General features: G+C 31.8%; 1 protein-coding gene across 4 annotated transcripts in view; it reads left to right on the top strand.

Moving 5' to 3' along the window:
- LOC109536892 (serine/arginine repetitive matrix protein 1) overlaps positions 1-24,609 on the top strand; it is a 53,032-nt gene that overhangs the window by 10,302 nt on the left and 18,121 nt on the right. Inside the window, exons 2-5 of one of the 4 annotated variants that reach the window (XM_019903339.2) lie at positions 5,389-5,510; positions 18,076-18,112; positions 18,222-18,391; positions 18,469-18,681. In XM_019903339.2, the coding sequence (XP_019758898.2) occupies positions 5,421-5,510; positions 18,076-18,112; positions 18,222-18,391; positions 18,469-18,681 (510 nt within the window). In that variant the 5' untranslated portion in view covers positions 5,389-5,420. Of the gene's footprint in view, positions 1-5,388; positions 5,511-11,908; positions 12,101-17,777; positions 18,113-18,221; positions 18,392-18,468; positions 18,682-24,609 lie in introns of those variants that run through there. The other 3 variants (XM_019903338.2, XM_019903337.2, XM_019903340.2) reach the window with 3 other exon arrangements.

Raw genomic sequence — 24,609 nt, 5'->3', positions numbered from 1 at the left:
TAAACATGAAAAACTTTCGTAGGACGTATTTTCTTGTAAAGTTCATATTTACTGAGATATCGCACTTTGACGCACTAATGAGCAACCCTGTATACTGTAGCATTACAAGCAAAATTGAGTATTTTCTATCCAGTTTTAGAGGTGAAAGATTGATCGTTCGAATTATGCAAGTCGCAATTATCTGATAATCCCTTATGCCGATAAAATTGGAAATACTCGATTTCTACATAGGGTTCTACAATTCGATAACATTCAAATACAGTTCTATTTTGGCTGAATAAATTTGCTTGCCGTTGGTGACAAGTCGTATAAATTCTACACAACTTAGAACTCCATTACCAGTGAAAGATTGATTCACGATTCCAATTTGTTACACTGCCTACATTGTCGATTTCGGTAGACCGTTTCTGTGAACGCTCTTAATTCCTCGATTTATGTTGGTAAAGACAGTTGATAGAGATTCCTACGCAAATGTACTTAGTTTTAGATCAGATCACCGATATTCCGCACTCTTCGTATTTCTTGCGTAGTCTTCCTACTATAAATTATTGTAATAAATCGTCCTTATCGTTAGAGGGTACAGCTTCTTCGCCCATTAAATAATGTCCCGTACAAGTTACCATAACTTCAAAACGTCAATTCAAGGCTTATACATTTTTGTTTACAAAATAATATTGCTAATTGGGAAGTCAACTGTGAGTCCCGTAGTATTTTAGGACATAGCTAATTATTGGTTTTTTTTAGGGAATTTTTGTATTTTTGATTTTAGTCTTAACCGATAAGTGGAGAACTAATTTTTCACACTTAAATAAACTTAATAATACACGTAAAAACTGCTGCCATAATTTTTAAGGGTAGATTGGTAATGTCTTTAGTTTCAAATAATTGGCCTGTTAAATCATCCGCAAAAGAATTTTGCAGCAAAATAATGCACAAATATAGTTTAATGTAAACTTTACATCGTGGAATCCAACAATACGGCTGCCCTGGTGCGTGGGCTGAAGAACCTGAACGAATCCATTTTGGATTGACACAAGTCACTGTATAAATGTAATAAACTGATATAGGTGTTAATAAACATACATAGGTTTGGTCTTTTATGTTCCTGATACAGGTAGAAGTACATGCCCGAGACTGCTTTAGTTTATGCAAACACCGGTATGAAGTCATGTCTAAAAATACAATGGCATGTCCATGTGGTAATATATTAAGTGAGAATCGATTTTTAATCTTACTTCCAAGCGACAGGTTTTACTTTTGAATTCTTCGGATTGGAACATGACATACTTAGGCATACACATACAATCGTCAAGAGGAATGCAAGTACCTACACTTATAAACAAATATTTGAAACACATTTGGAAACTAGATGTTGCAAACTAAACTAAGTCAAGTATCGTATTTTGTTACTAAATGTAAATATCTAAATGTTACAAAATACAACAGGTTGGAACTAGGCATGAAAATGAAGTTCATTAGCTGGAAATGTTTAATATATGGGGAACAATCTGCTAACAGTTTATAGCAAATTTAAGAAATCTTGAACTTAACTAAGATCAAGATCCATATCATCATAAAACCCGCCAACCATTATATTTTATTGTTTCAAGGAAGCAACAGTATCATGGCAAAAATTAATTTTACAATCTTGAGCCGTTTTCTTTCAGAACTGTACATTTTTCGAGACAATCAAGACAACTTTTTTCGTGAGATTGTCAAGAGATAGTCAATGTACGTACGTGTTTTGTAAAGTAATTTTTTTGGTACAGAGGCGTATCCACCCTTAACTGTATTTACCTGTTGTGAACAGCAAATTAGATATATAGTTTGCTAAACATGCGTTGATTATAACGAAAATGAAATGGTACGACTTCAAAGTTGATTATATACTGATAAGAAAAATAACGTACAGCTACCGAAATAAAACATGCAAAGACCATTTTAATTTTTTTTGCAAGTGTCATAATTTGACTATAGAAAGAGAACCTCAAAAATCATAAGTAGAAGTATTATTTTTGCAAAAATGATGATCGAAAAAGCCCCCAGTTATAAAATTTTTATAAGGCAATATTTGTCATTAATGAAACTGAGCTTTTGACCAACCAAGCTGAAAATAAAAAGCTGTACTAAAACATCTTAAAAAAAAATTTGATTCGAAATGAATAAAAAATATAATTATAACATGATTAACGTATGAATAATTAAAAAACAAATTAATTATGAAACTATGTAGTACAAACCAGCTTTTATGCAAATTAAACGCGAATGACGCCACTGTTTTCACATTTTTTCCAGGTAATCCTCTTTTGCCTTAAAGCTAAATCAAGGTCTTAACTAGAACTACGAAAAACCGCGCTGTAACTTTATTATATGGAAAGAATGTCATAACGTCTATTGTTTGCATAAATGGAATTCTATTAGATGTAATTTTCAGCCATATAAAGGTATTTCATGGGAATGTTTTTTGTATTGAATATCTTTCGCAATGCATATCGCCTACGGACTTGCCAAATAAAGAGATATTAGGATTTCACATGTCTTTTTGAAGGTAACAAAGCTGGCAATGCGATGGATAAGGCGATTAAATTGTGACAAGTACATATAGTTGTTTTATGATTTGTTTGTCACACACTTTCCTTTTTAGAACAGCAATAATGATTTCCTTGATATGTGAGATGTTCGTTGTGTAAAAAGTCCGAGTCTTGAGTGGAAACAATTGCTCAAGATACAGAAACTCAAAAACTGAGAGATTCTAATTTTTGTGAAAAAATCATGGACATTTTCAAATAACATTAACAGTCTTCAATTAAATTTCAATTATTTCGTAACGGCATTCCCTCGATTGTGTCGCTTAAATGAAAAATGGATACATTCAAAATATGATCATTCTGATGATTCTTTACACGACATGCGAAATTCCTCGTCAGATAATCAGCATGTTATACCAACCTGTTGTATTATTATTTGCCTATTTAATCAACGATTATACACTTGACTTCACGTTAAGCATTTTTATCGAAATAAATTGATTTATATGATTAGGTGGTGGCCTTAACCCAGTAATGGCACTTACTAATTTAAATTCGTTAGCAAAAAGACCACCTCTAATTGAATTGATTTAGTACTTTGTCAAAAGAGAATAAATATTATAAGCAGTGGCGGAACGTTCGAAAGATTATTAAAAATAGTTTTTGCAAAAATATTTGTATTTTCTAGTATTTTAATGACTGGCAATTGTGGCAATAATCATTTTTATTACTTTAAAATAGAATATATTGTAAACAATAAAACAATGGTGTTGTAGGTTAATATATTTTAAGAAATAATTGCAAAGATACCTAATCCTAAGTAGACAAAGAATTACTTGATACACCAGTAGCGTAATTATTATAACATGTTTAAACATCAGTACTTGTACCAGTACTAAATGGCTACGATTTTAGCTGATGGCGTTAATAATATACGTTCACGTAACTTAAAGCTAAATATTGCTTAAAATTGCAAATAAACCGGTCGCAGTTAAATTTTCATTCTCCATTTATGGAAAATCAAGGAGCTCCACAGGACTCGATTATGACTCATTCGATTAAATATGTCTTGGATGTCGATATGTAACCTTATTTAACGTAAGTGGTAATGAAAAATTGCAAGTTTCCGTTCAATGTTTCTACATGAAAGACTCTATGTATTGAACGAACGAAATTAACTTAATCAATTAATAGATCAGTTGAGGAACTCGTAATTTAACGCTACTAATATGGTAACATTAAGCTGTTTTTCTTGTAACCGATCTACTGGAAGTTTGAAACTACTTGCGTGTAATAGAGGTAATTTCAAGAAACATCTTTTTGTGCATAGGTAGTCTACATTGAGCCAAAAACATTTTCAATTGTTTTGATAGTCAGAAAGGTTTCTGTTAATTCAGAATTCATTTCATTTACTTCTTTTATTTGAACTTACTTGCATATTATATCATTTACTTATTTATAAGCGATGGTAAGCGTCACAATGTGGAACACCTGGATTTAAGCATTATGTAACGATAATCAGTAACGACGAAAAAAACTTTAAAAGTTTATATTTTGAAACTCCAAGACTTAAAGTTAAATTGGAACAACAGAACAAGTGCACTTTCACTCTCTAAGCCTCATCCGTTTATATTAGAAAGTCGATTTAAATAAACTATAAATTACAGGCTTCGATTGACAAAACTTTCAAAGTATTAAAATAAAGTGTTGGTCCTAAAAGATTTCAGTATTTTCTCTAAAATTAATTATAAACTTGGTTATATGTTAAGATGAAAAAGAATCGCTGCAAAAAAAGAATAAAGTTGAAAGTGCAAAGAAAACCGAGACGAAAAACTCTACAAAAATCCAATCTCACATTCTTCGAGAAATCATGCTGAATGATATCCGTGAAAATCTAGTATAATAGCATATATGGAAAGAGAAACGATTATGATAAATATTTGAATATTAAAGCCCACGCACATTGTTTAGGCAAACCAAATTATCCTACACAAATTGATATGTTTACGAAATATATTTAAATCAGGTAATCTGGATGCATATTTTTAATATATTGCGTCGTTGTTTGTAGCAGAACATATGTATTTAGTTAATTTGATTTGGAAGAAACTTTATAGGAATTTAATGAGATGATAATCACTTCGTTTACTTGGAAGCAAATAAAAGCGCGTTTTAATTTGTCATTCCAAAACTGGGTAATATTGACACATCATATCATTATATTACAGTCATATATTCCAAGAAGTCATTTTGACTTAAAAAAATCGCTAAAAAAAACAGGTCAGCCCAATTAATGTTTTAAGCACAGCTTAAATATCATGATATATAACCTGTGCTTTAAGTTTCTGAATAGATAAGAATGACTATTGAATAGTTCTAGTAGATAAATGGGTTTCTTAATAAATCAGATCGCCTGTTGCAGATAAAATTGCTTTCCGGTTTTTCTCGTTTTCAGTGTTCAAATGATTTTAAATCCGCCCATTTTCATATGAAGTCATATTTTTTCTATTAATTTTTAAGAACTGTATTATGTGGACTATGATAAGCAAAGAAATATATTTACAAAATAAAGTCAGTCAAAACATTAAAATGATATGATAAAACCACAGCATAATATGTCTAAAGAACAATAGGAAGTCAAATTTTATTAAACATCACGAATAAAGATGTGGAAAAATTGGTTTTTTAATAAATCGAGGGCATCTGCTTATTTAAAATTCAGCCGTAGTACGATGGCGAAGGTAACCGTATGGTTTCAATTTGGCGAAAGCCTATTTCAAATTAATGGTATAATAAATGTATAAACGATTTATTCCAATCCTTTAAATTTTCTGATTATTATAATTTGTATATATTTTAGGATACGCTGGTAGTGTGCTTCATGGAATCAACATGACTGAAGTAGCAAGTTTATTACCAAACAACCACCGCCTTACTTCTATCAAGCATTATGAAGCTGGCCCACCTGCAGGACTTGAACTGGTAAGCTCTTACTTAGTGTTAATTAGCGGAACTTTATCTTGTTTTTCTGCAGGAAAGCTTGGCACATTACTTTTTAAGTTACTCACAAAAAACTTAATAACAATGCAATTTTATCAACGAGCAATTAATCGTTTTTTTGAAATTCTTATATGTAAAGGTGTCGCTTGTAGAATGCAATTATTTTTTTGCGTTCAGTCAAACCATTCAAAAACTGACTTGTGTTATTCAATATATAGTGCATTCGCCATGCAAGGAAAGAGGCCAAAGAGTAGATATACTTAAATATAGATGTTACCACTCTTTGAAGAAGCTTTCAGACTATATTTGTTAATTATCATATGAATAAAAAATATTTACATTGATTGATGAAAAAGCAGATGGCTCTGCTTGTGATATTATATCACAATGTTTTTTAAGTAAATTTTTAGTTTCAGTTGGTGATGGCCTCTCACCCAAAGAATATAACGCATACTAATTTTGTGAGATGATCTATTAAAAAAATAGGCCATCCATAATGTGAATTTAATCATATTACCCTTTGAGTTAAACTTTTACTATTGCTGTAATACTATGTGTCTTTAGGCAACAAAGCATTAAGCTGGCACTTTGTTTAATTTGTATTTTCTGTTCGAGCAAGAAATAATCGTGGTGGAAAATTTGATTTATTTTACAGTTTTACGTGGTTTATCAAAACTAAAAAATGCCATTAAATTATTTTGAACAAATTACATTGTGAGTTAATCCAATTTTTTCTATAAATATGTGAAAAATGCCAAAAAAATTGAGATACTTAAAAGTTTTCAATTGTTTATATTAAAGCAGACACTACATGTGTATTTCTTATACATATGTCCAACACAAAACAACACAATTACATCTGCGATTAGGTAATTAAAGCAATTTCAGCTGAACCAGTGTTTTATGTTCCCGAACGAATACAGTTATATTGATGTAACAAAATATTTAACAAAAAATCTCGTATCCGCTTGCAATTATCATTATTTTATTCTTCACTCAAGGTTAAAATCTGATGCACCCAACCACATAGTCGGGCTTGAACAATTCCACATATTTACTAAAACTTGCTTTTTTGCTTCCACAATTGTTCTTTGTAAAAATGTATTTACTAAACTAACCCGGAAGGATTGTGCCTTTAAATAAATCAAATGCGGAATATTTCATAAATTGATGCAGAAACCATTTCAATTTTAAAACAATATACGTGGACTTGAAAATATCCTTTTAATAATTTCAATATAATAAAATATAAATAATCGCCTTTATTCAATTGGTATGCAATGTGGATATCAAATTATCATTTTATGTTTTCGCCGCCTCTGTCACGAAACCTTGATTGTCGAGCAGAGGTCGTATTTATACAAATTGTAATGCAAATTACAATTCTTCAGAAGTGCCATGTTTGTTATAGTAGATGTTAAAACAATATGGTTGTAGACATTAACGTATTGTTTGGTTACGTGTTTCTCATTAGGATCCGAAAATGGTGTCTAGAATTAATCAGCTTTTAATTAGGTGTACAGGTGTATTCGACTATGCATATAATAAAGTCTATTTCCGTTCAAGCAATTCAAAATTTAATAGATAGATATTGCAAAGTTTTAGCTTTGCCTCAATGTCAACGATTCTCAAACGTATTTTATTAAGGAGTTCTTATCAGGTTGATTATTTTTTTTGTATTCTTTTTCAACTTTCTTACTACAATTAGTTAAATTTTGCAGTTCGATTTAAACGCAAAATTGGAGTAGCGCAAAATGCTTCTTTTGAAAGGTTTCAACCTGACGACCAATAATTCGCTCTAAATCCACAAAAACATTAGCAGCGAAAATTCTTCGGGATTTGCGAAACAATTGAAATCCGTGGGTGGGATTGTTGTAGATGGTGTTTCTTTTTTATCCATGGCCGCCTATTTACGGTGAATTTATGTACGTAGATGGTCCGAATTCTCACGAAGTTGCCCGTATTCGAATTATTCAGTTCAAAATTATGTAATTATGGACTTGCGAAAATTCATTATAGGTGTAAATATTGGCGCGTAAGTTGGTTTGTTCCCAAAAAAAGTTACTGAAACCCGTTTTAATTGATTTAATTAATTTTAAAATTTCTGGTTATTTAAAATAATAATTAAAATGTCAATCACAACAATGCAGTTCTAAGTATCATTCAATTTTCATTCTCCTATGCAGATCCTAATTAAGCTGTTACAAAATTGTATTCGTTGGTAACCCACTGTTTATTACCACGACTTGTCGGCTCATTAATTACCATAATCGAAGGCAAATTGCTTAATACCAAAACCATTGTTCTACCTGTATACTCATTGTTTCGTTCCAAGTGCCTAATTAAAGTGTTTATAGCCTCAAATTTACCTTAGGGTGTAAACTAATTAATGCTATCATTCAATAAAAATTTCAAGTGCATTACTGCATATAAGCAACATATAGATTTATTTACAAAACGTTTGTTCAATATTTCTAGTTAATGTAAATATTCTTAGCCAAATGCAAAATTTATTTTTTTTCTTGATCCTTTTTTTTCAATATGAAATTACTATGTAACGGAAAACAGAAATTCGACATCTGATATCCACATTGATTGACTTGGAAAAAATTATTATTGCCAAATTCACCAATTGTTTCTTTCAAAGGAAAAATGAAATTATGTAATTCAGCATTCGATAAAATTATTGATTCATGATTAATTAAAGCAGAATTGGTACTTTATTAGGTACCGAAATTGGTATTGCTTTATTACGGTTATATGGCTTCAAATTAATGTTCCTTGTAAGGAATGCGGAATTTGTTTATTATGGAAATAATGATACCATTACAGATGTATATTGAATAGGTACAAACTGGATTACTTCATCTCCTAACCTGCTATATTGGACTAAGGCAAAATAATTATTTGCATTGAAAATTAGGCATCGGTATGCTTATGTTCTCTGCGGTATCATTAGTGAAAAAGGAAATCAGAAAATCCGCAATTGTGGCGCTTTTAAAACTATTCCTCTGTGGAAATATTTATTATTGCACATAAATAAATCGTAAATTTAGATTCGTTCTTTTTTAAAATAACGTTGATGATTCAGTACCGTGGTCTATTTAGAACATTCGGTAATTAAAATTCATTTTTAATTATTCATATACGCTAAAATTTGTTCTTTTTTTTTTACTTTTAATTTAATTAAAATTTAATTTAAAACTATTAAGAATGTTCTAACTTTATACTTCAATGTTTTGGTTTGTTGTAAAAAGAATAATTTCAACAATAACAATTCAAAATTTGTGACTGGAGGGTCCATAAATTAAATGTATTTCCTTCCTCTTTATTAGCTCAAAATTGCATTCTTCAAATCGAGAAACTGTTAATTTGCTCTCAACCCAGAGCTAAAGACATTGTCCTATTACCAAAACTGGACTAAGTATTACATCAAATTACAAAATAAACATTTAGAATTCTTGGTTGAAAGTTCAGATTGTTATCAGGAAAATCCGAATACAAAAATGCAAATTGAATATTAGGCCATCGAGGCGCCCGTTTTCGCAAAGCCTAATAGAATAAATAAGCTATTCATTGCAGGTTCTCACGTGCACCTAAAATACTTTCAATAGCGCTTTTTCTAAGGAATCTCGGCCAAAGAAACGGAAAGTAAGTGCGCACTTGGCATTCCGGCCGCACCTATCCTATAGACTCTTTAAGGGTCTACTCTATGTTTATATCAATTACATGATTCAAATTCTGCCATCTTTCAACTATTAGCACTAACCAGTAATTTGTTACTGGTTAGTGCATACGCAAATACACTTGAAACGCGCACCAGAGTTCTTTAGAAGCAATATTAAGATATTACCAATTAAAAGCAAGAGTAGAGGCGTGACTTGACATTTAGCATGTTCATTTGCTGCTGCAAACATCTACCTTAATTTATTCACTAAAAATAGTCCGATACTGATAACTATTTCCTGTCCTCAAATTAGCAATAAATATTTCTCCAATTATTAATTTTATTAATATTGTAGAATTGTATTATTTATTGCTTTGCGACTGATGCCTCAGAATTCAACTCATCAGCGCTTAGAAAACTTAATTTTCATACGAACACTTAGTATCAAAACATTGTTTCTCGTGTTTGTTTGAGAGTACGAATCGACTTCTCTAATTAACAGGTTTACCTATAGCGTTAGTTGAGTTCACTTAAAATGAATAATAATTAACAGTTGATCAAAATTAAAGCTGATGTAAAATTCGGAAGACCTTTGAAAATCCCTGATTTTGGTTTTCCCACAGCAAAATTAATAATGATAGACAGGGATGATTAAAGTTTACCGCATGAAAGGCTCTGAATTCAGTATCTTAAGGCATTTTGCAGACGATCCGATCAGTGAGGCCCACGCAACACTATTATTCTGTACGTTACTCGTAAACGGCGTTATGGTTTTCCATTTTTTTGAGTTGAAAAGGTTAATGTGGGGCCTCGCCTCATTGTTCACAGTTTTGTTATGGCCGACTAAAGGGCACCGATAAACTACTCAATATTGTTCAGTTTGATCAAATACCCGTCCATGCAATGGCCAATAAAATCGAAAACCAGACACTTTTAATGGTCAATGTATAAATAAATTGTTTCTCAATACTGTAATTGATTGTTTCGTTATGTCTATAATAAATTAGTTAGGAAAGCTATGGGAAATTGAATCATTTCGTATATGGACATGGGTGTTTACATTTGAATACTTATGAGACTCTAGGAAAAAATGTTGAATTAAAATTTCTTTTATTCTTTATCTTTCTGTCTTTATCTGTCTTTTATTATTACAGGCCACAAGCCCAAAAATTGAGTAATTTATAAGACGCTCGTTTTGCATTAACTCTCAGTTCCTATAGAAAATAATGAATTAAATCCTCACACTATTATGTGTGAGGATCTAAGTTCGCATATTATTATTATGCATCAGTAATATTTGGCTCGACAAGTAATTTGCAATATACACTTTTTGCAGCAGTGCACTTTTGAAGCAGAATTTCTGACTTCAAGGGGCACATCTCATAAAAGAGTAGGCAACTGATTTCTTAAAAAATATATAAAAAAATATAAGCATGTCTCACTATTGAGTCTAGGATGCAAAAAATAAGGCGCAATTACATAGTCTCCTACTATATCAGTCCAGACATTAACAGAAACCTTATTTTTAAAATTACTTTCAACAGTTAGTGTCTCCCACGATCGAGTTAAAGATCTGAGGAGCCAGATTAACAAAGTATCCGCACTATCAGGATGCCTACGATGTATAGTCTGGTCAAACCAGTACATGTGCAAAGACAGCAAAATTAGAAACTGCAAGACTTGCATCATACCGATTATGACGTACGGTGCAGAATTCCACGAAGATACCAACAAGACGAAACGCATGCTAAAGGGTGGCCGAAATGAGAACACTGAGAACAATAGTAGGAAAACAAGAAGAAACACAGACATCAGAGAACAATGCGGAATACAAGACATTGTGAGGTGGGGAAGACAACGTAAGAGGCAGTGGTACAACCATGTAAGACGGATGGAAAGGAACAGACTTTCGAAAATAGCCGCCCAGCTCAAGACCACCCGGGAGGCCACCTAAAAGATGGAGAGATTGTTATCAATCTACCTCTCAGGAAAAGATGCAGAGGCAGCTTCAGAATTAACAGATCGACAGATCTCCAAGAAGTAGAAGAATAAAGACTTTCGACACAGCATAAGGATTTTCTTCTATAAGGATAAGGAACTTCGTAAAAAATGTTCGTCGCCATTATGGAGATCAAGGATTCTTTTACACATTTGAGCACGAGCCAAAAGATCGTCTTCACTTAAAGCCTTAACCTTCTGATAACGAAACGTATGAAGTTGTTGTTTCTCTAACATCACGTGCACTGAACTTTTTGGAACATTTTCTTGAGCACTAGTTGATCTGACACCAAGATTTGGATTATTCTCAATGCAGTTTCAAATACGATTTTCAACTTGAGGTGTCCGTGTCTGTGACGACCTACGTCAAACAGTGTTGCTTTAAGTGATCCAAATTGTCCAAGCCTAATGTGGATGGCGCTAAACAGTTGCTTAATAAAGTGAGATCCCATAACTTATTTAACGTTAACTATCAAATTCTTGCAGAAAACAGCAAAACTTAACGTAACTCTGATTCAATAATGTTTGTTTTGTTCATGTTTTAAAAATATTATAAAACAGGTAATAAAACCATCGACCTCCACCTGACAAACTGTAAACAATAATACATTCTAAACCGTAGCGGTCTCTTGCATGAACGCAATTATACCACCGCCAACTATTTTATAGTAACTGCATAAATTGTTGAATGGATTCAGCGAATAGTAGTAGTGCAGTAGGATAGTCAAAGTTGCTGAGTAAAAAACAAACCAACGGCGGAAAAGTGCGATCAAGTGACAAGTGCAGCGGAACGTGCGGTGATATTGGGCTGTTTTATTTTTGCCATTATGCTACGGTGGCTGTGAAATTTAAACAACATTCGGTACTGTGCGAATGAATATTTCAAAAGTGCTTTAAAACAGATGAGGTGATTAAGGGTGATCGGGTTGAGAATGGTGAAAGGTGTTGCTCCGTTCTCTTCTGTTTATTTCGTTTTACTTTTATATTATTTTTGATAACAGCACAAATATATAATTCACGTCCAAAGGGCAGTTCAGACAACAACAAAAGCACATCTTCTATATTTACATACAAACCAACTAAGTTGCTTGTAATAATAGGAATGGGTGTGTACACACTGGGACATTCGATGAAATAAATGAATCTGTTGCTTGTACTAAAATGTGTAATTTTTTAGTTTAATTTTTAAGTAATTTGTGCCCTAGTGATGACTTAACAGTCGAAAGCGCTCGGCTAAATTTTCTTTTGAAGGCTTGAAAAATACCTAAAAAATTACACACTTCAGTATAAACAACCGATTCATTTATTTTAAGTTCGTTCTACAAAAACATAATTCCAAAACAAGTTCAATATGGCCAACTTATCCAACAACACTTTTAATTATCTTAGATTGACGTGAAAACTTTTTTTCATTTAATGCTTTGACTCGAAAACCTTCCAAAGTAATTCAAGTCAATAAGCGAGTAGAGCAAAAATGGAAAGATTAAACTTTAAAATGCAGACAGATTCTACTTAACAAAGCACTTACAACAAGATTTCAGAAATTGCGTATGAAAATGAAGACATAAAAGCTTTGCAAATCAATTAAAACCAAACTATATTTTAAGCCTCAAACAAAATTCTTGTTCCTGAGATACGACGTATAATTGATAATGTTTCAGGATTTGCATTTCACGCATCACAATCTTTTGATATAGTGTTATCTTCTAGATTATCAGTTGCAATTGGTTTTTGCGTATTTTACTTAGGCTCAGTGAACCGATCTAAATATAGTCAAACACTGAGTAAAAACTGTAATTTTCACGTTCCTTGGACTTTCAACCTGACGCGGCCGAATGTTATTAACTTCATTATAAATATTATGCAATAATTTTCATAATATCTAGTTCAACCGAAGTTGTATTGTAGATATGAAAGATAATTATTGATTATTAAAAAAGTTAAGCTAACATTTATATGACTGAACTAGTAATTATGCAAACGGATTTAACGGGTAATTCCCCCGGTAGTTGCTAATTGAGGCAAACTTTTAGCGTTTAACATTGAATTACATTTTTCAAAAAAGTTGTGCAACGAAAAGAAATTACTTTCAAAATAAATAAAACTGTATAAAAATATTCGTTTAAACCTTCAAAAAACAAATAAATGTAGGGCAATCATATAAGCTGTTGTGTTTCATGTTACTCCATGTTCTCACCTAAACCAGGTGATCATAAATCCAACTGTATTTTAGTAGCGAGTTTTCCAATAAACTGTTTTATGCAAATCGAGTAAAAGTTGAGCACGTGAGATTAAACACATTAACCGTACTTCACGTATATTTATTCTAATCATAAACACTTACAAGACATAATTGTGACCTTTATTAATCGAATTAACACGGTAATTAAGTAATATTATTCTTTTAAAGTCCATTTGAAAGGATGCCAATTACAGGGATAATGATTTATTGTTATTTAGCTAGTTGGTTGTAATGCGACCTTTCATGTAATAAAATCAAAGCTTTTATTTAGCTAATTGTTCTGATTTATATCGTAGTATGCGGGTATGCTAATTTCAAGAGCACTTACATTCAATATTGAAGAGTCATTCAAAGCTACAATTGACATACATCAACTATAAATATAAATATCATTGAATGTGGCTTAAAGGCACATAAGTAAAAAACTTAAATAACTGATGATCACCAATCCCATAAAATGAGCAAAAAGATATTCAGTTTCCAATGAACAATTCAATATAAGCGTACAACCTTGGCGATTTCCTTTAGAAAAATTTTATTTTAAGCCTACGGAGACAATGGCAGAAAATTGAACGATCATCAATGATGCTTGACTAATAGCAGAATTGATTGCAAAAAAACTCTCTGGCTATTATTTTCATTAAAAAATTTGTCAGAAGCAATTATAGTAGTACTTACTACTGCCTACATGTTAAATAGAAATTTATTTCCTTCACAACAGAAATAAATGCACGCTAACTTGCATATCAGATTGGCATAAAGTTCAGCTATCTTAAGGTAATCATCTTAGCCAATCCACTGCTTGATAAATAATGAATAAAGTGCAGCGTTACTGACGTATCGGTAATTATGTCAGTGTATAATGCATGAGGCACTGAAAACCCTAAAACTATAGGTAATTAGAAACGCTGCTGATTTCCTTCTAGGGTAGTGAAATGCCTCTTAATAACGAAGACATCGCCGCATTTTATTAGGATAACATCGAACCATCAACTCAAATAATAATTCAAGACTGATATAAAGCGCATTTCTCACACTAGTGCAATTACGCAATTGCTGTTTGCAACATAATGGGAATCCGCAACTGTTGTTCCACACTGCGAAATGGATAATAGGCAACTGCGTAAAGCTGCATATTACCATTGTTTGAAAAAATTCACATTATTATTTGTAAATGGTTCTATTTCCTAATTCAAAATTATTTTCTGTTCTCATATACGGAGGTCAAAAATGGAAAAAGAGTACAGTATAACATTTCATCCGCATATTATCTAATGATTGTTATAACATTCACTACTGGGTATTGTGTTAATTTTTATACATTTAGTTACATTTCATTGAAATGAAGCCAAAATGTGTATATATTGAATGAAACAGTCAATCAAACGAAGAAAATATGTACAGACCGACTTTTTAGATGTATATTATCGGATTATTTAGCACCCCTTTCAAAACTAAGATAGACTAACCGATAAACTCAATTTTTTAAAATAACGTATCTTATCAAATCTGCAAATCTCACATCTAATCAAAGTTTACCGCAGAACACAGAACCGAGAAATTCAGTGACCTTTTCAACATTTTAGGGTAACGCCTTGTTTCAATACATGTGAAAGTCTTAATCACAAAAAATGAATATGTGTATTGATTGCAGAACCAATTTATAATAGAATATATCTCTGGGACGGTGGCCGATTTTGCACAAATGAAAATTTCAAAATACCTGCTCCTTTATTGTCAAATTAGTAGACAGATAGGAAAAGTAATTTCAATTATTATTTTGCATTATTCAGATTTCATACCTTGGTGCAGCCAATGTGGCGGACTAATAAAAATTATTTAATTTCCAGTTGTTTTGAGATCTAAAATGGATAAATGAGTATTTAAATATGTCATTGTAGAATTGCGTATAAATAGCACAACGCTCAAAAGGCAGTAAAGCTTTGACTTAAAGTGCAATTCCTATTCGGATTTCGCTCTTCACAATATTTAGGAATGTGTAGGAATTATAATTATTAAGGGTATTCATTAGTAAACAATTAAGCCCAGTTTTATTTCATTGAGATTAATTAGTGGTGATATAAGCAGTTAATCACGTATATGCGAACATATAATATTGAATTTTATTAAAAAACGAAAATGTTTCCGTCTCACATACCTAAAAGTAAACTTGAAATGAATTATAATGAGCACTCGTAAATTCAAAACAAAACTAACAAAGAATTAAATGAAAACAATTCTGTCAAATGATTGTCGAAGAAAATGCACATTAAATATGTAACTAGTTCCCATTGCTTTTATCTATCTATACACCTGCATCATTAAGGAACTATTCCGATAGGTTGCCACATTACATTCAGATAAACCATCTATTCAGAATTATATCCATGCAAATGCAATCTGGCATTTCATTAAAAGAAAATAGATGAACAATAGGAAAATTTGCATGGCAAGTTACTGCTACTGTGCCAGTTTATATTGCATGTGATTTTATTTCCACATATTCTATTCATCAGGCTAATTTAAATCTGATTTACAGTTCTTTGCATGAAAATTTGAACACTTGCTTTGATCATTAGACAATTTTTAACCGACAATAACTTTGGCTGTTAAATATACTGCAAGTATTTGCTTGCAGCAGCAGTGGTTGTTTGGTTTATTTTGAATTAAATCAAGCTTTTTTATAGAAAGTTTCTTTACGATATCAACTTCGTGATTACTCAGTTTACTTCCGATATTAAAGGGCAAGGCTGAAAGTGAATATTTTCCATTATAACAATTAACTAATCTTATCTTTTGAAGTGTAACTCACGCTGGTAGGGCGTGAACAAATCATTCTAATTCACAACACCATTAATTTATTCCAAATTCTTTACTGTTGACAACTTGAACAAAACAATGTTCTTTATGAGATGATAAATAAAATAGAGTTCTCACTATTTATTTGATCGGCACTGAAACTATTTATTCTATTCTATATATATAGAATATTCATAATTCCAATGGAGCAACTTTAAAATATATTTGTTTCATGAATAATAATCGAGGAAGTTTACTTGAGACCTTCAAAATGACAAATTGCTTCTTGGAAATCTAGCAGTCCTCCCCATTCAATCCATAAATTCCTCAGTTGGGTAAAAAGAATATTTGTGATCTTATTTTGTTAAAGTTGTCTAATATAAACTGGGTAATAAAATTATTTTTGTCACATTTTATACTCTTAGATGCGAATACGAGTACGAACTATTGCAGTTGCGCCAATTTAAGAGCTGATTCTTTGTAATTGCAAAATAGGGTCATGGAAGGTTAGCGAACATGTAGCGAAACATTCAAACAAGAGCTTTCGTGCCTTCTGTTATTAGATAACCAACTTTAACAATGTCAAAGACATTTTCAGCAAGTGAATTCTTGATTAATATCGTGTTGAAAGTGTTATTGTTTCTGCGAGTTATTGCTCCATAAGAATATATCGAGAAGGAAAATGCAAATATCATTTCAATTTTTTTTCAACATCCGTTGCTGGCACAGAGGTGAAGTCTATGTTCGAAATTAATAAAGTGGGTTACTTTAATGTGTGCAATTGAATTTCATAAATAAAAGAAAGTTAGAATATTTATATTGAATACGGGTTCGAAAAAATCTAGTGAAATTATGTAAATTTGGACACAATACACGTTGTTCCAAGTAAGCAATGGGGATAATTCTAAAATGCGGTGGATAGAACTGAAAATTCATGATTTATTAGTTTCAACTGAACGAATTAAATTTTCTATTACTCCTCGGCCGGCATTGTCGTTTCATATTGCGTCCGATTTGACTAAATAATTATGAGAAATAGGTACACTTCTAGTTATCTCTAGGTACCGAAAATTCTTCAGATATAAAACCCCATTTTACACATATGATTAACAGAGGACCAAAAATGTGAAACAAAAAATAATTTGCACTATTTGCATGTTTACGCACGTCCTGTTTCACATTGACGCGATGAATCTTCAAGCACCAAACACGCTTAACATATTATCGTAGGTCACAATAGTAATTTCGTCACAACGTGCAGCAAAAAAATCACAAACTGGCCAAATATGGAACAATAATTCGTATCAAGAGGTTCCGGCCGAGCTTTTGGAGATACACGAACATCTTCTGAATAACAATTAATTCCTCGACAACTGCTGAAAGACAGTTGAAATATATACTGTTGGTGAGAAGTTGTTTAGGTGGTGCTAGTGAACAGTAAATAATCCGATCTTGTATGTATACTATGGTACATTTTGCTGAGGTATATTGTCTGATAATTAATTTTCTTCGGGTGCTGCTGTTGCGTGAAAATTTTACAATCAATTAAATAAACCTTTAAAATTTTCAAAATATGCCTTTCCCATTCGACAATTGATCACTTTGATCATCTCGCAATAGTTATGACATTTAGCATGAACACAAATTGTCAGAGAAACCCAAAAAATGTTCATATAAAAATTCATAAATCTACCAGAGACTTCAAAGAATACAAGTAATGTTGAATGGTGGTGATAGTGTTGGTGAAAGACCCGAGTGGTCATAGTTTGCCAAGTTTTCCTAGAAAACGAGTAACCTACAGTTCGAAGATATTTATTAAGCCAACGTTTTCTTGCTCGCAGGTTGAGCCAGGCGACATATTTTCAACAACAAAAGAGGGTAAGTTTTTACCAGAAACCGCAACTAACTCGTCGGTGGTTAAGCATTAGAAAACACAGAAAAATTAAACTCATGGAACCTAATTTGTAATATTTTTGTTGGTTCGCAGAAGAATGGATAAGCAAGAAGAAAACTGAGGTTCTCAATACTAAACAAATCGAAACTCGTGTTAAAAGACAAGTGGTTTTGGAAGATGGGAAAGTCGTTGAAGATTCAGGACCCATGGTCACAACCAACACCACAGAAGATACGGAAACTCAAGAGCATCACCAAACAGAGGTAGATTTGCGTTAGGAATTAAATTTCCTTTGAAGAGTTGGATTTTTAACACCAAACTAATGTGCGGATTGTTTCAGCTTCGCAAACTTGGGGATGATGAAGTGGACGGCCCCAAAGCTGAGGTCGAAGGGAGAGAAAATATCACTCCGGAGAAATCAAATTGGGTGGCAGTTCCAAATTCAGACGGAATTGTCAGAGAAGTTAAAGAACGCAGAGTGGTGTCCCGGGAGGAAACAGAGGAAGTTAAGGAAACCGAAGATGTGCAGCATTTGGGGGACATTACGGACGAGGTAAGACAAAAGCGAATAAAGTAAAAAATTAAGCCCTCAAATTGACCTCAAAATATACACAAATTACTTTTTTAGATAAAATAATAAAGATAAATTTGTAGATAAGATAATATATTCGACAGTAACATTCCAATTTTACATTCAGTTGAAACTTTAAAGCAAATAATGAGAAAATCTGAATACGTGAAGGTAAACATTGAAGCTCTTGGAATTATGGTGAATGCACAATTATATAGTTGGGAGCTTGCTCAAAAATATCCATCATTAAACAATATTTATAATAGCCCCAATCACGTGAAAACATTCTCTGAAATCTTCATCAGTCATATAACTTTAAATTTCAAAAGTGTTAGTCAAGTTTTCGGACTTTAATTCGCAATAATTCATCAATCAAAACACAAGATTTCATAGATTTCATAAATAATATAAGACTAAATAATATATTTGTGAATGAATAATATATGAGCTTGAAATTCAGAAGTACATAAAATAGATCTGAACCAGTTTAAGAATTCAATTACCCAAGCGAATCTCGTAACTCATATCAGGAACTATTTAAGAATTCACCCACTATTTAATGCACAACCAGAAATGGTGATAAAAAGCCGACAGGCTCAGTTACAACATCGAATTATGCTGAAGATACCTGACCTATCATGAATTCCTTTATGGCATGCATTTGACTTTTCTCTGTAAACATTTGGAGAGTTATTTATGTTCGTAAATAAGTCCGATTAACGAATCACCGAACTAGACGAGGGCATAGTAAGATGGTGAGATGACAACTGAACTAAACGTGAATATTGCAAATTTATAATTTTTATCTTACACAACAAAAGCCAACATTTATTTAAGTAAATGGTTTGCAAATATTTAAAGAAGAACTTGTAAATGTTCTTAAATATCATTATTATTTCCCCTATTAAATTTATTACGTTTTTTGATAAGAATTTGTGAGTTTCATTCTTAAATGCACAAAAGGCAAGAAACCGTTACATTCTCAGATAATTCCAACGTCTTCAGAAAGTTTCAATTTAGAAAAGGTGAAAAAAATTCTAAGGTTCTAGTTATGTGGTTTAACAGTGCAAAAGTACATTAAGAATATGGACATATGAAATAGAAGGTGCAGTGAGAGAAAAATAAAAACATACATACATACATACATTATCTTAACAACCCCACTGCAGCTAACCATGAAATTTACAAACAAAACAGAAATGTCGTGAAGGAAATGACTAGAAAAGCCAGAGTCTTGGGACAAATTTATAAATAACATCGAACATGACATACATGGTAGTCAAATCCTGACCTATAAAGTAATTAAAGCATTAGACAACCAGGAAAATAATAGAAGATAAAGAACATAGACGAAGAAAATTGGGTAAATAATTATAAACAGCGGTGGTAGAATGAAATCGCAGATGAAACAACAATGCAAGAAAAATACGTAAGAGGTTTGGACGATATCGCCTTAACAGAACTAACAGAACTAACAGAAACCTTTAAAACTACGAAAAACCAAAAAGCGACTGATATGCATGGTATCAATACGGAACTCTTGGAATACGGTGGACTTAAATCACACCTTAGACTCTTACATTTATTTAATACGTGCCGGAAAAACTGCACTATCCCTGATGAATGGAGAAAAGCAAAAGTAATTCCGTTGTTCAAGAAAGGAGATAGAAATAGCCCTCAAGACTACCGAGGAGTCTAGTCAACATTAAAAAATTAGACAGTGTGCAGAAATCATTGGTGGTCACACTTCCGGTTATACCGGAAGTAGATATAATCTTGCTTATTTTAAATAGAACACCCTATATATTATTACATTTTTCAATTCTAGTCCAAACTCTAAATATTTTCCATATATAATATCCTATACCTAAGTCTAACAATTTTTGAAAATGAACAGATGCTGCCACTCGAGAAACTTTCATTTTTCCTATATGGAAATATGTCCTACTGAATTTGAGTCGCATTTATTCATTATCAATTTTTTCAAATGGAAACCCCCATTTTTTATTATTTTATATTATTCAGTATTGAAAACAAGGGTAAGTTTGTATGAAGTTGTCTATTCCAAAAGTGTTTAGTTTTCGAAATATTGTCAATTAATGTTTTCATAGGGCTATGTTACCGCATGTAATTTTAAATCCTGTTACTGATCCTGAAACTTATTTATTATTTATGGAGAATATGATAAAGTTATATCAATAACCGTTTATGTATTATTCATTATTATTATATCTAGAACAAAAATCAGTTTTTTTTAATCTGGTATCTCTAATTTTTCTCGTTGTCCTTATAAATTGAACACGCACTGTTACTCAGACGTATTCAAAATTATTAAATTTTATATAATTTGTTTAACAGCACGGCTTGAGGGCTTCTGTTTTTGTGGATATCGAATGTCAAACGTGTCACATGTTCTTGATATAACTTTATCACAATCTCCATAAATAATAAATACTTTTAAATAATCTTCGGCAGTATAATTTAAGAGTCTGGACATGATTATTAATTAATTTCAAAAGGTAACTGACAGCTGTCAGCATTCTTTTGGCATTTGATTGTATTAAAAATGGCCACCTTTGTCACGGCAACTAAGAGTAACAAGATTTAAAATGAGATGCGGTAAAATAGCCATATTAAAACATTAAACTTAATTGACAATATTTCGAAAACTAAACACTTTTCGAATAGACAACTTTACATAAACTTACCCTTATTCTTAATACTGAATAATGTAAAATTATCCAAAATGGAGGTTTTCATTTGAAAAAATTGATTTAGCGCTTGATTGATTGAAACTTATTTTTTTAACACTTCGTATTAATAGTTATAAAATTTTTGCCAAAATTCCATTAAAGTAATTCCTTTTCAACAAGAAATTTGAGTAACTCAAGTTAAGTAGCGCATATTCCCTTATAGACAAAATGAATAATTATTCGATAGGCTGCAACTTTTTACATAAAATTTCAAATATATCCAAAACAATTAGACTTAGGTATAGGATGTTGTACATAAAATATATTTAGAATTTAGAGTAGAATTTAAAAGTGTAGTAATATATAGGTTGTTCCATTTAAAATAAGTAAATTGATACCTACTTCCGGTATAACCGGAAGTGTGGACATCTTGAAAATATTTTAGATCGCTTGCTCCCAACCACTTCAGCACACTGTCTAATTTTCAAATTTCTCCTAATTATAGTTAACCAGATATCAATTGCGGCGGTTCCCGGTGGGACACCCTGTATATATAGATGCCACGTGAAAGAGTGGAAAACAAAATGTCCTAAAGGTATATATTTAGACCAAAACACCACCATAAACATGAAATGGAGTTTTATAATGCCGATGACTTAGTACTCTTAGCGGAAACAGAAGACGACCTTCAGAGATAAATCTATACCCTACAAGCAATCTGTCAAAAATACCACATGAAAATATTAGCAAGCAAAAGAGGACCATGGCTTTCTCAGGTAAATACCCAGTCAGAACAAAAATAGTCGTAAACGATATAGTATTGGAACAGGTAAAACACTTTAAAAATTTAGTGATGAAGAAGACGAAGAACAGTGCAAAGATTACCTTTTAAATTTTTTTAATTTATATAAAATTTTAGTTCTTCCATAACAAAAGCCAACATTTATTCTGGTAAATGGTGTGCAAGTGTCTGAAGAAAAGTCGTTAAACCTTCTTAAAGATCTTGATTATTTCCCTGATCAAATAACGATTTGCAAGTTCATTCCCAAATGCACAAAACGCAAGAAACCGTTACATGCTCAGATATTTCCAACTTCTCAGAAATTCATGCAATCGATTTTAGTTCCAATTTAGAAAAGGAGTAAGAAAATCTTGTATTCTAGTTATGTGGTCTAATAATGCAAGAGTTCCCTTTCTAAGACTCTAAATTTCTATCGCACGATTTCCAGAGCTTCTAAACGCCGCTAATGATGATCAACCTCAACATTGAGAGTTTGCGCTCAAATATTTTTCCAAATAAATTGACTTAATACTTCTTTTCAATAACTTTACTATCGTTCGCTATGATTTTTGGTTAACAAACTACCAGTTTACAGGACCTGTGTGTTGTTGAATCAGTTCATGATGCCCATTGGAACGGAACAAGTTGATTCGCATGATTTACTGTATTTACAAATGTCACTATCTTTGCGAAAGTTCGAATTAAGATAAACGGCTCTTCGGATTTCTTGTCATTTTATTGCATCAATGATTGAATGTTTACCCATTGAATTTCAACTACTCCGTTTTAAAGCTGGTGAAAATTTGTGACGTTACAAAATTATTGAGTCCGAAATGAGAATGACAACCGGTTTAAAATTCTGTTTCAAAACATTTGCTGCTTCACAAAATAGGTATTTCAACATTTACAATATTTAAAAAGCTATTTTTTTTTACCCATAAATACGTTTTGTGTCTACAGAAACATAACTTGGTTCTGATGACATTTTTAAGAGAGTAAACTATATATTTACCCTCGGTAATTTTTATACATTTGCACGACGATTATTATCATATACGCGTATAATGGTTGTCGCAACTAAATGAACTGGCAAGCTGTCACGATTTAAGCAAAAGGCGTTACTATTTACAAAATGTTCAGCTTTCGATTTTCTAAATATTTTTTTAATGAGGATTCCTGGCTTTTTTGCGAAAAGTCACAACCTATTAGCAACAATAATAACTATATGTCGTAATTATGATTGAAGTGAATAAATGCGATTAAGAACAAAACGATCGGTAAGAAATGCTACTAACTAGTTTGAAGTAGAAGAAGTATTTTTAAACAGCTAATTATTTCCCGTCTCAAGTCGAGGTCTACCTTTTAAGTTAAAGCGAACACGTTCCAGAACAAACTAGGTACTCGTTGTAAAATAAGTGAAGGTAAAATGGTTTATTAATCATAATGACTTTAAGTCAATATTTGAGTCAATAATTCAACATTCAACAATATTAGCTGGTGAAAAATCCGTTGATAAACTCGAGTACCTACTTCAGATAATTTTTTGCTCAAACGAACGAAAAAACATCATTATTACAAACGATGTTTATCAGCCGTTAAAAATTTGGTTCCAAGTAGGCAGTTCAACGCCCATTGTTCGAGACATGCATAAACCCAGCTGAATTTCAGAATATCATTAAAAGCGTCAAACAGGTGTTATTATATGGCTTTAAGAGTATAGCGACATGTGTTAACATGAAAATTATGTATTATTGCAAGGTAATTTTTAAACTGTCTAAATGATTGTAACGTTTGGGAATGACGAAACAGAAACAATAATTATTTTTAAATCGCCTAAACTCTTAAAAAAAAGTTGGGAATTCAAGCAGGTGTAACGCGTGATCAATAAATTATAAAAATCTTCTTCAGTTAGGGAGGATTTAAACACAAGAACAAGCAGACTTTAATATTTTTTCCAACTAAGGAAAGACGCACTAAATGAAGAAATTTTTGATAGAAAAACTGAACGTAATCTTTAAATGCTATTGAGTTTAAATTAGGAGAACGGTAGTTTTCTAGAATCTTGAGAAAAAAAATTTTTCGATCGAAATCGATTTTTCTATAAATAAAGTACTCGATCATCAGAACTGATTGTACCTGCTACGTATGAGCGCAGAGCTCGCTAGTCTACCAATGTCTTCACATCAGCAAATACTTTGCCAATATTTTATAAAATTTAATAAGAAACGAAGTGGAAACGAAAATGTCACCGTCCCTGATCGACCGACAGTTTACAAAAACATTTAGCATCCAAAATAAATAACCTTTGAACACTGTAAACACATATTAAAGCACCTTTCGAGAAAAGTTAGGCAAACAAGTCGAAGACATAAAAAAAATAACGATTTAATTTTTTAAGTGGGTGTTGAGACTGACAAATTATTCCAAATCAAAATG

Source organism: Dendroctonus ponderosae, unplaced genomic scaffold (genome assembly GCF_020466585.1).
Source record: "Dendroctonus ponderosae isolate FM_Combo_2020 unplaced genomic scaffold, Dpon_F_20191213v2 Dpon_F_20191213_2, whole genome shotgun sequence".
Lineage (NCBI taxonomy): Eukaryota > Metazoa > Arthropoda > Insecta > Coleoptera > Curculionidae > Dendroctonus > Dendroctonus ponderosae.
The sequence above is the reverse complement of the archived record's forward strand: the minus strand, read 5'-3'. Positions and strand labels throughout refer to the sequence as shown.